Raw genomic sequence first — 13,003 nt, 5'->3', positions numbered from 1 at the left:
AAGCCATGCCTGGGGACTTGATCCATCATGTCACTGCTCTATAAAACTGGCTTCTCCATAAGGACTATTGTTCCCTCACTGAGGGACTTTTCTGTGGAGAACTAAACAGTCATCTCACATCTAAGATGTGCAGTCCTTGTAGACTCAGGATGGTGAGAAAGTATTTGATAACTGTTATATCTTGATAAGGATGTGTATCTTATATTTCTGCTATATTTTTGTGAGACTTCTTTTTTCTCTGCAAAGCCTCTAATGCCATTATCCTAAGCTAATCAGAAGTAAAGTAAAGAAAAAAAAATTTTTGAAGAGGATTACTTAGGTAGGCTGGAGAAAATATATTCATAAGTATATAGTGTCAATTATTTAATCATAAATTCCATTATGAAATGAAAGGATAGCTATATGATTGATATTATACAAAGAAGCCTTCTATTTTGACAAATGTCACAGTATTATATAAACACAGAATGCTAAATAATAGTAAGATTGAATAAGAAAAATATTAATGTTTTTGAGTTTTTTTTCCAAGTCAAGTAAAGACTGGGTTTAGTAAATTTAATCTTCTTCTCCACAGTTTTAGCAAAAATACAGAATAAATCAGATAAAGAAAAGAGAGAAAGTATTTAGTATTCTTAAATTCATAGCTATTATTATAGCTTTAAGGAAGAGAAAAATATTTATATATATTTGAAGTATGTCTGTGGGTTTTTTTCCCAGGAAATCAACTTGGGGAGATTACGTATACAGAACTCTCTTGATGAAATTTACCAATTTAGATGAGCTCTAGCTGTCCTCACACAAAGAGGTCCATTAAAAAGTCTTTTATATTTTTAATAACTTATCATGCAGCTATTTAATGACATTTTGATATCCTAACTGCTCATTGAATATTTACTCCCCGTTGCTTTTCATGGCTCGTGTTACCAACAGCATGTTTTCTGTAAGTCAAACTGTTTATGTCGCCATTTTGAAAGAAAATATCAGCAAGTCTCACAGTAGGACATTTTGAATTATTTAGTTAAGTGGAATAGTCTATTGAACAGTTGTTTTTTTAAGGTAAGAGAAAATAAAAATGATTTTATGAAGAGTATTGCAACAAATTAATTTGTATCAGACTAAATCTAAAAGATGTAATAAAAACCACAGAAACTCTGAGCCAGCTGACAGATGTGTTTGCTGTACATACAAGGTATTGTTGCTGAAAATCTCTGACAAATTTAGCTTTAGAAAAGGCTTGCTTTGTCCAGTAACAGTTGTAATATCATCAGGTCTTGTACCATTTTGTTTTAATTAAGAGGTAATTTTTCAGTGATTTCCTTAAATTAACTTTCCTGGCTACTGCTGGCCTTTCTTTTTTTTCTTTCTTCCCTCAGCATTTGATAATTACTGTAACACATCTGCCAAGGAAAATTTAAAACTATGAACTTTCCCAAATACTCACAATGCTGTCCCATCACAGCGATGGTCTGTTCAGGCTAGAGCTATTCCTACAGACAGAAAAGACATCAGTGGGTTGAGATGTTCTCCACGGCATTCTTTAATTTTGGTACTTCTTTAAGTTCAGAAATTGTCCTGATTTTTGACCATGAGATCAGGTACTTTTCTGAGCTTTTAGAAAATATATGAAAAATAGAAATTAGCTGCAACTGGCCAACTGGCATGCGGGGGGGGGAGGGTTTCACATCACTTGTCTTGAAGAAGAATTTGAGTGTATCTAAAGATTGAAGCCTACTGCTTTCTTCTACAGTAGGACTTCTTCCCTTCTTTTTAGTTCTCCTGAATGAGTCTGAAATGTCATCTCTCCCAGCTTGCAGGCATATGATCCCTGGCACAGCTGTGCATTTCCACAGATATTTGATGGAATTTCACCTGTCACCTTAGCTTGTTTGCTCAGCTTTGAATACTAGCCTCTCATCATTAGGGCCTGATTCATCTGTGAGTGTGCAGTTGCAGCAGAGCAGGATCACACCAGGGCTCTCACCCGTATTGCACAGAGCACCGTGGTAAATCTCCGTGGCCAGAGCAGTGCCAGGATGCAGAATTTGGATCTCCTGGAAGCACAAAGGACTGCAGAGGAGGGGCCATAGAGCAGAGGGCATGGTCCTCAGCCTGTGGGGATGAGTTGTGTCTGTGGAGGAGCAGCATAGTGAGAGTTGAGCTCCTGGGTAGTGTGTGAGCTTTGGGGCCACTCGGTCCCTCCTGTGCTTGAATGCCTTGCACTGTGCCACTGTGTTTGCCAAAGCTTCAGGCTAAAACTGAATTAATGACATGCAATGACAGCAAACTGGAAATCAACTCAATTTGTAATGTACAGCAGTTGTAAGTTGTAATGTATCAGTGTTGTAAGCTGAAAAATATCACTAAGCCTGACATTGTTCTGAATGGTGACACTGTTATAATACGTTCCTGAGCAGGAATTCACATTGAGGCCTTTTATGTATTACTAAATAATTAATATGCACAGATTTTGGAATTAGCTAATGCTTTCTAGGTGAAGATAATAAATGTGTTTTAGTAATTCTTTTCTTCCTGCCACTTGATTTATCAATTCTTAAAATATTGAATTGCAAATGTATTATGGCTTTTTTATGTGTGTCTCTTTCATGAGAGCTGCTAGCACATTTTGTTTTTCTGTTGAGTTACATGACTTAGTGACAATCCTATTTAGTCAGGAACTTTGTGCATCATCCAGTGAAATATTAAAAGGTTTTAACTATTAAATGATTTTTATGTATATGCAGCATGCAAAGCACATCATACTGTGCACTAAGCAAATTCCTTTACCAGTTTTATTACTAGAAATCTAAAATAAATAATGGATTGGTTTATAAATCCTTTTGTAGGCCTATTTATCATAATGGCTCTGTTAATCATAAACAAGAAAGAGTATTTGCCAGGACTGCTATGCTTACTGAAGAAAAAAGTAGCGCTGTGTTATATGCTAACCTCTATTTAAAAAAATATGTCTTTAGAGAACAGAAAACAGAAAAATTTGTGAAGGAGTGAAGTTATTTAGTTATAGTGGCCTTTTCAATAATATATCCATGACAATTCCAATAAAAGGCATTGAAATGGAATTTAGTTCATGGAATTCTTGTACTAAGCCTGTTACTGTGTTTAATGTAGGCAATGGCATTGACAGTTGATTTCTTCAAGAGATGGATAAGTGATGCACTAATTTATCCTGAATTCCTTTAAATCTGCACTACTTTGAATTTCAGTTATGGTTCAATGTTAGCTAGTGTTTTTTCTGCACATTTAACAGTAAAGAAATCTCATATGTGAAATACATTCTGTTTTCAGTGACCTTTTCTTTCCTTTTCCTCTTTTGTAACTTTAGGTTTATATAAGCATGTAGATATGATAGAAAAATGAGAGTGCAATCCAGTTATTTTGATATTTAGTACATTTTTTCAATTCAATCAATAACCTGAGTTATCATTACAATGCAGTGCTCACCTCTTCTTTGTGAATAGCTTAAATTGCAAAACTGTGTTGGATGGGTGCAAGCACAATTGCCATAGTAATGTCACACAGCTATTCCATGCTAAAATTTTATTTATTATGGGAATTTTATTAATTCTGGGAAAGGAATCAACCACAGCAATTGAAATACATCTCTCTCTTGTACATTATTTTTGTGGTTTTTTTCTGTGCATATATGTGATATGTGTCTCATTTTTAAGTGTAGATTTTCACTATTTAAGATTTTCTTAAAATAAAATAGCTGTCATTTATATTTTTTCATATTTTAAAAATATATTTTCTATCTAAATGAACACTTATAAATTTGATAACTAATACAGACCTTGACTGATTATATACTAGCTCTGTGAAAGAAAACACATATGGGATGTTTTATCCATATCTGGAGCTGCTGTTTCAGCTATCAAACTAATGGAACTGTAATGGAACACTTAGTAACAAAATTAATGGGCTGCATTCTTTTCTTTGTCACTAGATCTGTGTGGCTCCATTAGGTCTGATTTCTCCAGTTACTGGAAGAAAGAACAATGAATATGCTGGCACTATGCTATGTATTAGAAAGGAATCTATCACTTTCTGTATTCATGAGCTAATTGGCACTTTGGTATCTCAAACTTTGGTGAGCTGATAGAAGATAAAGAACATCTATTCTGGTATCGGTTTATTTACAAAATAATTTATTGATTCTAATATTTGTGTTTTACTTGGATTCATAAAAGAAGGAGGTGAAGGATATTTGTTTCTTCTGTCACTGTTCATTATCGCAGATATTTCTACTAGAGAAAGTGGTTTCTCTGGGATTTTACTGTAATCCACAGGATTTTATTTTTATTGTGCTCTTTTCCTACTACTGCACTTGATAGTACTTGTTTCAAGGTTCAACCATGTACAAAAGATGAAAAGTAATAGCAATCATGTTTTCTTTCTATTAAAGTATGGATTTTTTTGAGAGATTAATTTACTGGGACAATTCTCTGTGAGACCATTTTACAGCTACCATCTAATATCAAAACCCAGTGCCACAACCTTTCTTAGAGACGTGCAATCTAATTTGACACAGATAGCTGTTCCAGACTTCATATTTTTCTTAGGGTTATAGCTGAAATGCCGGGTAGTTGCATAGGTGTTTGTATCATAAGGATTTCTTTGGATTTTGAGGGCTGAAATATTTTTGAACTTCTTCTCACCTTTTTCCTTAGCCTGGTCCCTTTCCACAGTTTTCAACATTGATGCAAATTTGCCAGTCTTTAAAGATACCAGTATCATCAAACTACAGCTGATTGGCTGATGGAATATGGGTAGTGGGGCAATGAACTCGTAGATCTGGAAAAATGTATTGAAACTCTATGCCTGCTGTAATGGGGCGATCTCTAAATCACTCAGGGTTTTGCCATATTAGAGGAATTTTCACCTTATGTGTATTGGCACATTTCAGAGCCTCTCTCTGAACTGGCAAGTATCCAGCCAGCAAAATATTGTCTGAATAGACCTCTGCTGCTCTAGAATTACTCCTAACCACCCCCAATGAGTTTGTGACATGAAACAGAAAATTTGAGAAGAAAATTTTGTATATAGCTGATGTTCCATATTGTCATGGGAAAGTCTGTTATAAAGCTTCTTAGCTCACCTGCATGTGAAGGAAAAAATATGAGGCTATATTGCATCAGAGAACAGAAAACACAATTTGAAGCACTGTGATTCTTTCTACTGCTTTATCTTTGTTTGATTTGAGAAAATGTTAGGTTTTTTGTGTTTGAATGTTTATAATTGGACATGACATTTGAGGGGCCTGTGCAATATTGTTAGAATATAAAAGACTAAAGCAAAAGTGACTACATAACCAGAGGTGGCCTTTTAAATTGTAGTTTTGTCACTGCTGATGAAATTTCTCAAGTACCTAGGTAGTGTGGCGCTTGTAGTTTAGTTCTATTTCTAGTTTGTTGGACAGCTATTACTGTTCTCATTCATGGTATTTTAGGGGATTTGCACAATTTAGAGAGATTTGCACATTTATTAATGAGACTGGAAGACAGGAGTGTTGACTATTTGCTAGGCTGAAATATGATGAAACAAGATCATCTTTCTTCTTCAGAAGTGTATTCATACCCAAGTTATTTTCCAAGTACACCCTCAGAGAGGATTTTTGTGCGGACTCAATGTTAAATGCTGTGCTTTATTATTTTCTTCATATTACCTTTGCTTATTCTGTGACTGATCTAGATATTCCAAGATTTCTAATTTTGCACTTTTTAATGTGATTATTGCATCATCTGTTACAAAATGTAAGTGTTTTGTGTATGTTTAATGTTTTTATTGAAATAATTAAAATTTCAGTCACAATTCCCCTAAGTAAAAATACATTGTGGGGAAATCATGAAACAGTCCATCTAATTTTCTAATTTTGATTGTTTTGGAGGTTTTTTTAATGAAAGAAATAATGAAACGTGTTTATAAACATTTCATAAAAATCACCATTTTGGTTTCAGAAAAGCATGAAAAGAAATACCAAGTGAAGAAAAGAAAGATAGTTTTTCTTTAATGTGCAGCACTTAATGAGAATTTATGTAGACTTAGAAAAAAAAATTAACATTAACATAATGTTATGTTACAGTCAAAACTTTGTTGTGAGCAAACCAGGAAAATTCCATGATAAGAGAAGCCACTGAGTCACAGCTGCAATAAAATCACATTTACAGCATTTAACTCTAATTAATAGAGTTCATTCAGAGAATGATAGTACCCTTTGCACTACAAATTATCAAATTAATAGAAAAGTCTCATCAAAACAGTTTAAAAATCTCACACAACCACTTCCAAGTGTCTATCTTTATCTCAGTGGTTATGCTGCCCCTTTGGGTCCCAAGGTTGGCGGTATCCATCCTCCTCAAAAAGACATGAAAATGGTGCTTTCATGAGTTGCTGGCTCCCTGAATTCTTCACTAGCAGAATTGTGATGTCAGTGATTTTGTCTTTCTCAATTTCCACTAATTTAGCACTTTTTAAAACTTTTTTCCCTTATACTTTATTGCTTTTCAATTTGTGTCTCTATTTATTATATACTTTATTTAGTGCTAGTATATTCCTTGTTATTCTCCACTGGTTTTTCTCTTTGTGCACCTTAAAACCTTTCTGACAGTCAGTTGTTTGTTTTAATGACCATTGCTAGGTTTTTTCAGACTGTTTAATTATCCTATGCCTACGGTCCTGTATACCTCATTATTATTTGCAAATCACAAATATCTCATCCTATAATGAATATTCACTTTTTAATTTACATCCAAAAACTCTGATTATACCACAAAGCTATGCAAATATAAGCAAATATAAGTGGTATAAGCAAAATTGTAACAAATTAGTCAATAGTCACCTGATGATTAGAAAATTTGTTGCATCTAAATAAGCTGAATCAAAACTCTAGGCAGGAGAGGTAAGACAAATCCTGAGAAATTGATCTTGAGGCCTTGCAGAGCCAATACAAGGTCTACAGCTTGTTATTGGCAGTGGCAATACTGAATTGCAGGGCTATGATACAGCTGTAGTCACATCCTTGCATTTTTGTTTTGTCTCTTTGTCTTATTACATGTCTAGAATTGTTCAAAATGCATGTGAATGTGACACGTGGGGATATGGCTTAGTGGTGAATTGTGACTTAATGGTTGGAGTAAATGGTCTTAGAGGTCTTTGTCAGTCTAAGTGGTCTTTAGTTCTATGATTCTATGGTTATTACTTCCAAATAGAAAACTGACAAGTTAGTAAGTCTAATTTTTTCAAAAGTTTTAAAAGTTTGGATTTTTTGATTCTGCAGTGCTGTTTCTCAGGGTATATTTAGTGGTGTTCTTCATTGTTTCAGACTTGTTACAGAACTTGAAATCTTGGCTGTTTAAGCTGCATAAAATTAAGAAGGCTTAAGTAAAAAAGAAGCAAGGGAAAATCTGTGGGGAATGTTCCTAAACCAAAGTGAACTCATGACTAGGAGCTACAGTACCTGAATTTAGCTGTTTGGGTAGATTTTACATTCTCTGGGGAAGTTGAGAATACCCTTGTTAGGTGTGGTGGTTTCACGTTGGTCAGCAGCCCAGCTCCATACCACTGTTTGTCCACTCCCCCACCAGCAGAATCTGGGAGAGACTTGGAAGGGTAGAAGACAGAAAAGTTATGGATTGAGATGAAGACAGTTTAATAGTACAAGCAAAAGCCATGCATGTATTAATTAGGAAATGCATACAAGGAATTAATTCACTGCTTCCCTCCGCCATCTCAGGGAGAGCAGGGCGCCATCACATGCAATGGTGACTCGGAAACTCAAACATCATCATTCCAAACCTTCCCTTCTTCCTACTTTTCCCAACTTTACCCACTGAGCATGATGTCACATGGTCTGGAATATACCTTTGTTCAGTAGGGGGGAGCCTGTCCTGGCTGCATCTCTTTCCAACATCTCAGGCATCCCAGTCTCCTTGCCAGTAGCAGTGGCAGCGCAAAAAACAGAAAAGGCCTTGAGTCTCTGTAAACACTGCTCAGCAGTAGCAAAAACATCTCTATTTTATCAATCCTGTGTTCAGCACAAGTCCAAAACACAGTCTAGTACCAGCCAAGGTGAAGAGAATTAACTCTCTCCCAGCCAAAACCAGCACATAGGATCACACCATTATCTGGACTTTCCTCTTCTTGAGATCCAAATGTCATTTCCATAGAAATTTTGATGTGCTCCAGTGTATGCTGCATATATACAGACTCACTACAGTTCAAATACTACTTTTCCCACTTTCATGATGTATTTTAGAACCAGAGCATGTGATATTATTGTAAGACTTCATACTAATAATGGTGGTTTATCCAAGCCTATTAGGACAAAATGAGCAAGATTATTGTAAGTACCACAGCAGATAGCACTATCAGTCTTAGGCTTATCTTTTCCTTATGCAGTGCCAGAACTAATCAGTTTCCATACAACTAACATACTCACAACAAGCAGACACTGAGGAAATATGCTTTTAGCACAGTAACAGTGTCAAAACAGCATTATTAATTCAAAACTTACTTTGCAGATAAAATTGCTGTGTTAATGAAGTGACTTCTTAGCTGTTCAACTTAATATTCAAAGATATAAAAATAGTTTAAACAGCTCAGCTTAGGCGCAATAATATTGATTCAATTCAATGTAGTGGCTGTTTTTGCCACAACAAGAACAACAAATAGGTCATAATGTTGACATAGCCCCCAACTATTTAATTCCTGGCATCTCTGTGATGGAAATTCCTCAAAGAATTTATGTCTGTAAAGTACTGATTTTTTTATAGTTAAGACAGTGTTTCGAGGGAATAAACTTATTTTCCTATGTAAAGGGAGAAAATAATGTCTATAAGTGAGGTGATTAATTGATTATCTCAGTATTTCACTGTTACAACAGAAAGTGTAGCCTTTTAGTTCACTCTTCTGAGTTCATTCATATCTAACCTTGATGAGGGCAAATCCATTAGCAAGGGCAGGTTATTCTCTGCGAACAATTCTGTTCTTCCTCAGTGAAATTCATGGCTGCTGTGGTAAGTACAGAATAATAATAGGCAATGGAAAAAGTTATTATGGTTGTTTGCAGAAGTCAAACATCAAGGTGCTTTTAAAGTGAACCTTTAAGTTATTATAAAAGAAGTCCTGTAGCATCAGTGTATTGTTGTTTAGCAAAGGCTTCCATCACCCAACAATATCTATTTTTCCTTTTTAACTCTAGTCATGTTGTAAATCATGTTTATAGGAAGAAGACTTCTTTATTAGTTTCAAGGCAGATGATGGTCAGTAGAAATAATCCTCTGGGTAAAATTATTCCCAACCTCAGCTTAAAACATGTTTTGATTCATTTATTATATTCTCAGTCTGTTTTCAGACCTCCTGCTGACATCAGTAACAAGCAATGTACTGAGAAAAATACAGAGCTTTGAAAATGAGATGTTATTTGTGTTTGGAAAGAGTATTCAAACATTTTTTTCCTCTGTACTAATGCTGTCACATTTTATATGCAGCTGTGGGATTTGCTGTGGTTTTATATTTTGGCACCAGCCTGTAATGTGTGTGCTATCATGCTGTATGCTCAGGGAAAAAACCCAACATGGTAATATTACATTTGCAGCCCACTTTATGGGCTAATTAAGATACAGGATGTTGTGAATTCCATAAATATCAACCAAACTGCACAAAAGTGTGTCAAGACATTAAAAAATGTTTCTCAATGCTATTTAAAAAGAGTTGTCACTTAGCAGCCCGTCCTCTGCTTAAATGTAAGGAAAAGAACTGCTACGGATCTGGGAAAAAAGTGGTCTCTGCAAAGGATCAAGCAAGTGAAATATAATACTAGACTTCAATTCAGTGATCCACTTCAAATTCTTTTAGATATCATGGGTTATTAAGTAACCAAATTATATTCAAGTAATTCAGCACCTGCTTCATCAAGCTACAGAATATGGAATTAGATATATACCACTTCAGCTTCACTGATTTGATTATGTAGTAGAGAGAGACTGGTGAATATATATTAATCCTATGAAATTAAATCAAGAAAATTAGCTGAAGATATTCCTAGGGGCCTATTTGGTGTCTGTTTGCATGAAATGCTGAATTACCTGCTTACTAAAATCACTTTTTTCTTTTTTTTTTTTTAATGAGAAATGGAATGGAACTGAGTTTACATAGGAATTTAAGCAGCAAAGTATAAGTTCAAACCAGAAATCCATTTAATACCTGGCTCTTAAAACAGCCAATACCAGATCATTGAAATATAAGAATAAAGCACGTATACATTTTTTTCCTTGGTGGTTCCTAATATGGAGTATAGAGACTTTGTTTATGTTGAATTACCTGTGCTGGACTTTGCTTCCATCATTATTTTTTAAAACAGTTTTCTATTTTTTTCTGGTCACTTCTGTATCCTGCATAACGTATGCAAGTATGATGTAATGCTGTACATTCTGAAAAACATTTCCTTTTTATTGGCTTAAATAAAATTCTTTAGGATAATATCATAGATGTTTCCTTGTTTTTATGAGAAATAATGACACAAGTCAAATAAAGCCTGTGCATTTTTTAATCCATGCCATTGCTAATTCTGTAGCCATTATAATCACTGTTGTCTGTTTAGGAGTATGAATTAGTCAATCTTTTCACAGACACAGACATTCCAGTGTTTCTAACCATGATTTTATCTCGTTTAAAACTTCTGTTGGTGCTGGATGCTTACTACATGCTATTTTCTCTACAAGTCTAAACAAATAATTTAAAATGCAGAAGTTTATGTTGCAGGCTTTTCAAATTAACTGAGATTAACTCCATACAAAATGACTTAATTTCAGTGTTAAGTATGGACTGTCTTATCTCAGTCTGAAATTGTGACTGTTCTATTCTTACTTAGACTAGCTATTTTCATACCATACATGAAAAGAATCTTGTTTATAATTTACTTAAGATTTTCTAAGCAATTGTGTTTTCTATACAATGTTATCTCTGATTCATTTATAAGCAATATCAGAATTGAATTTTATTTTGAGTTATTGAAGTAAAATATGAGTGAAGTAAAATTACGAAGTAAACATTAATAAATAATAAGATGCTAAAACATGTTTGCAAAACATATTAATCAGGTTTAAGTAGTTCTAGCACTTCGAAAGTTTTTGATATGTAGAGAAATAAATAGAGATTTCTACAATTCACAGTAATTTTCATTTTTGGTTGAAGATAAAATGGAGTTTTGAAGGAGAGTGATAAATAGTAAACACAGCATGTTTAGAAAACCCACTATCCTGGTGTGGTTAGTACACAGGGATCAAATCCAAGACACAGATTCTGTTGAAATTATTCAAAATAGATACTTAAAATTTTTTCTCTGGACCTAGAATAATGAATAACCAAGAAGCTTTATGTGGATTATAGAATGCCTCACCTATTCTGAGCAGCTTTTTTTTCTTGAAAATGAAAAAAAACATTCCTAGTTCTGTATTACAGACAGTACATTTCAGCAAGCTGTTTTGAGTTCCAAAAAATGTTTTATCAAAAAAAGAAAAATAAATTGTTACTAAAGACATTTTCTTCTCCCCTCATTACATGCATGAGAGACTACTCACACTTCTGCTTTGTATTCTCCCACTGCTCTAACAATCATCACATGCTTTGTATTTTTCACATACTGATTTATTTATTTGCATTACCTAACACCACCTCTGGTTTATGTTTTGGTTGCAGGTTTCTCTTGGACTCCTCCATGCCCGAGCCACTCATATTCTCTGGCCTCCACAGCGCTGGCAGAAGCTACAGCCGATGCTTCCTCCGGAGCGCAAACCACTCCACAGAGAGCAGGAGTGATCTGAACCTTCAGGCTGAACTTTTTCTGTGATGCTGACATGAAGTTCAAGCAGAAAGAGTTCCAGTGGTCTTACTATCACCTGTAAGAGCTTTGCCATGTGCTCTGACATCAGTGTCAACAAATACATGTGACATCTAAATGTTACAATGCCACCAGAAATTCTTTGTGTTTCTTTTGTTTGCTTGTTCTATTGTTTGGTGGGTTTAAAAAAATTTCCAACATTAGGGCATCGTATATTAATTCAGTTTGAAATAATTGGTTGTAAAAAGTGAACGTTCATTTTTTTTCTAGAAGCAGTAACATGCTTGGCTTATGTCTGTACCTCTGCTTCTCTGGACAAGAAACTATTAAAACCTTCGATAAACTATTTTGATCTTTTATATCCACCTTGTTTCTTTTGTAACTGCATGGAAATTATTAATATTGATTGCATGTGAAAAAAGAAAAAACCATCCAAAACATATATACTTTGGATTGTCCTATCATTACTAGTAATGAGGAATCAGTACTTCTGTCAGTGAAAAGTTTTTAATGCAGCTTATTTCTATTCTTAAACTGAGTGTATATTACTTATTTCTATTTTCTTTTTCAGGATAAAAATAGTTTGTTTTATATAAATATTCCCTGTTCATCTTTCTGAATTAGGTATTCAGTCAAATTGTACAAATGATATTACATTATCTGAAGGCAGTGTTTAATTATATTTTTCTAGTAGAGTAAATCTTTGCTAGTACTGATTGCCACATTTCTTTGAAACTATGTAATTAGATAAGAAATATGTGATTAATATTCTAGTATATAGTTAGTATTAGAAATATACTCTGTGAATAGGCAATAAAGCTGCACACATTATAAGTGAAAGGAACTTGGAAAATTAGACATTTTCAATGACAAATCAATATGACCCAGCCTTTGTTCATATTTATTGAATTTTACTTCACATAGCCTAGTACTAGAAAAAATTTAACAAACCACACAAAACATCTTTAAACATTTTCAGCTAAAAACATGCAATTACCAGAACTTCAGGCAAGATTAATGTCAGTCTACAGTTCTTTGAACACGTACATCTGCCTTGTGAGTTAGATGATAGCTTCAATCACTGAAAAATTATCTGTTACTATCTAACTTTTTTCTTAAATGCTCCAGCTCTGTAGACTCTCTGAACAC

The 13,003-nt window shown here is 34.2% G+C and overlaps 1 protein-coding gene across 2 annotated transcripts in view; it reads left to right on the top strand.

The window, feature by feature from the left end:
- Positions 1–12,554, top strand: part of IMMP2L (inner mitochondrial membrane peptidase subunit 2) — a 406,566-nt gene extending 394,012 nt beyond the window's left edge. For both annotated transcript variants that reach the window (XM_071423651.1, XM_071423650.1), the window contains one exon: positions 11,713–12,554. In XM_071423651.1, coding sequence (XP_071279752.1) covers positions 11,713–11,832 — 120 coding nt within the window. In that variant the 3' untranslated portion in view covers positions 11,833–12,554. The remainder of the gene's footprint in view (positions 1–11,712) is intronic.
- The last annotated feature ends 449 nt before the right edge of the window (positions 12,555–13,003 follow it).

The sequence above is a fragment of the Agelaius tricolor genome, unplaced genomic scaffold, assembly GCF_023055355.1.
Source record: "Agelaius tricolor isolate 1412-34295 unplaced genomic scaffold, bAgeTri1.0.p SCAF_3, whole genome shotgun sequence".
NCBI lineage: Eukaryota > Metazoa > Chordata > Aves > Passeriformes > Icteridae > Agelaius > Agelaius tricolor.
Note: the sequence above shows the minus strand (reverse complement) of the source record. Positions and strands in the feature narration are given on the sequence as shown.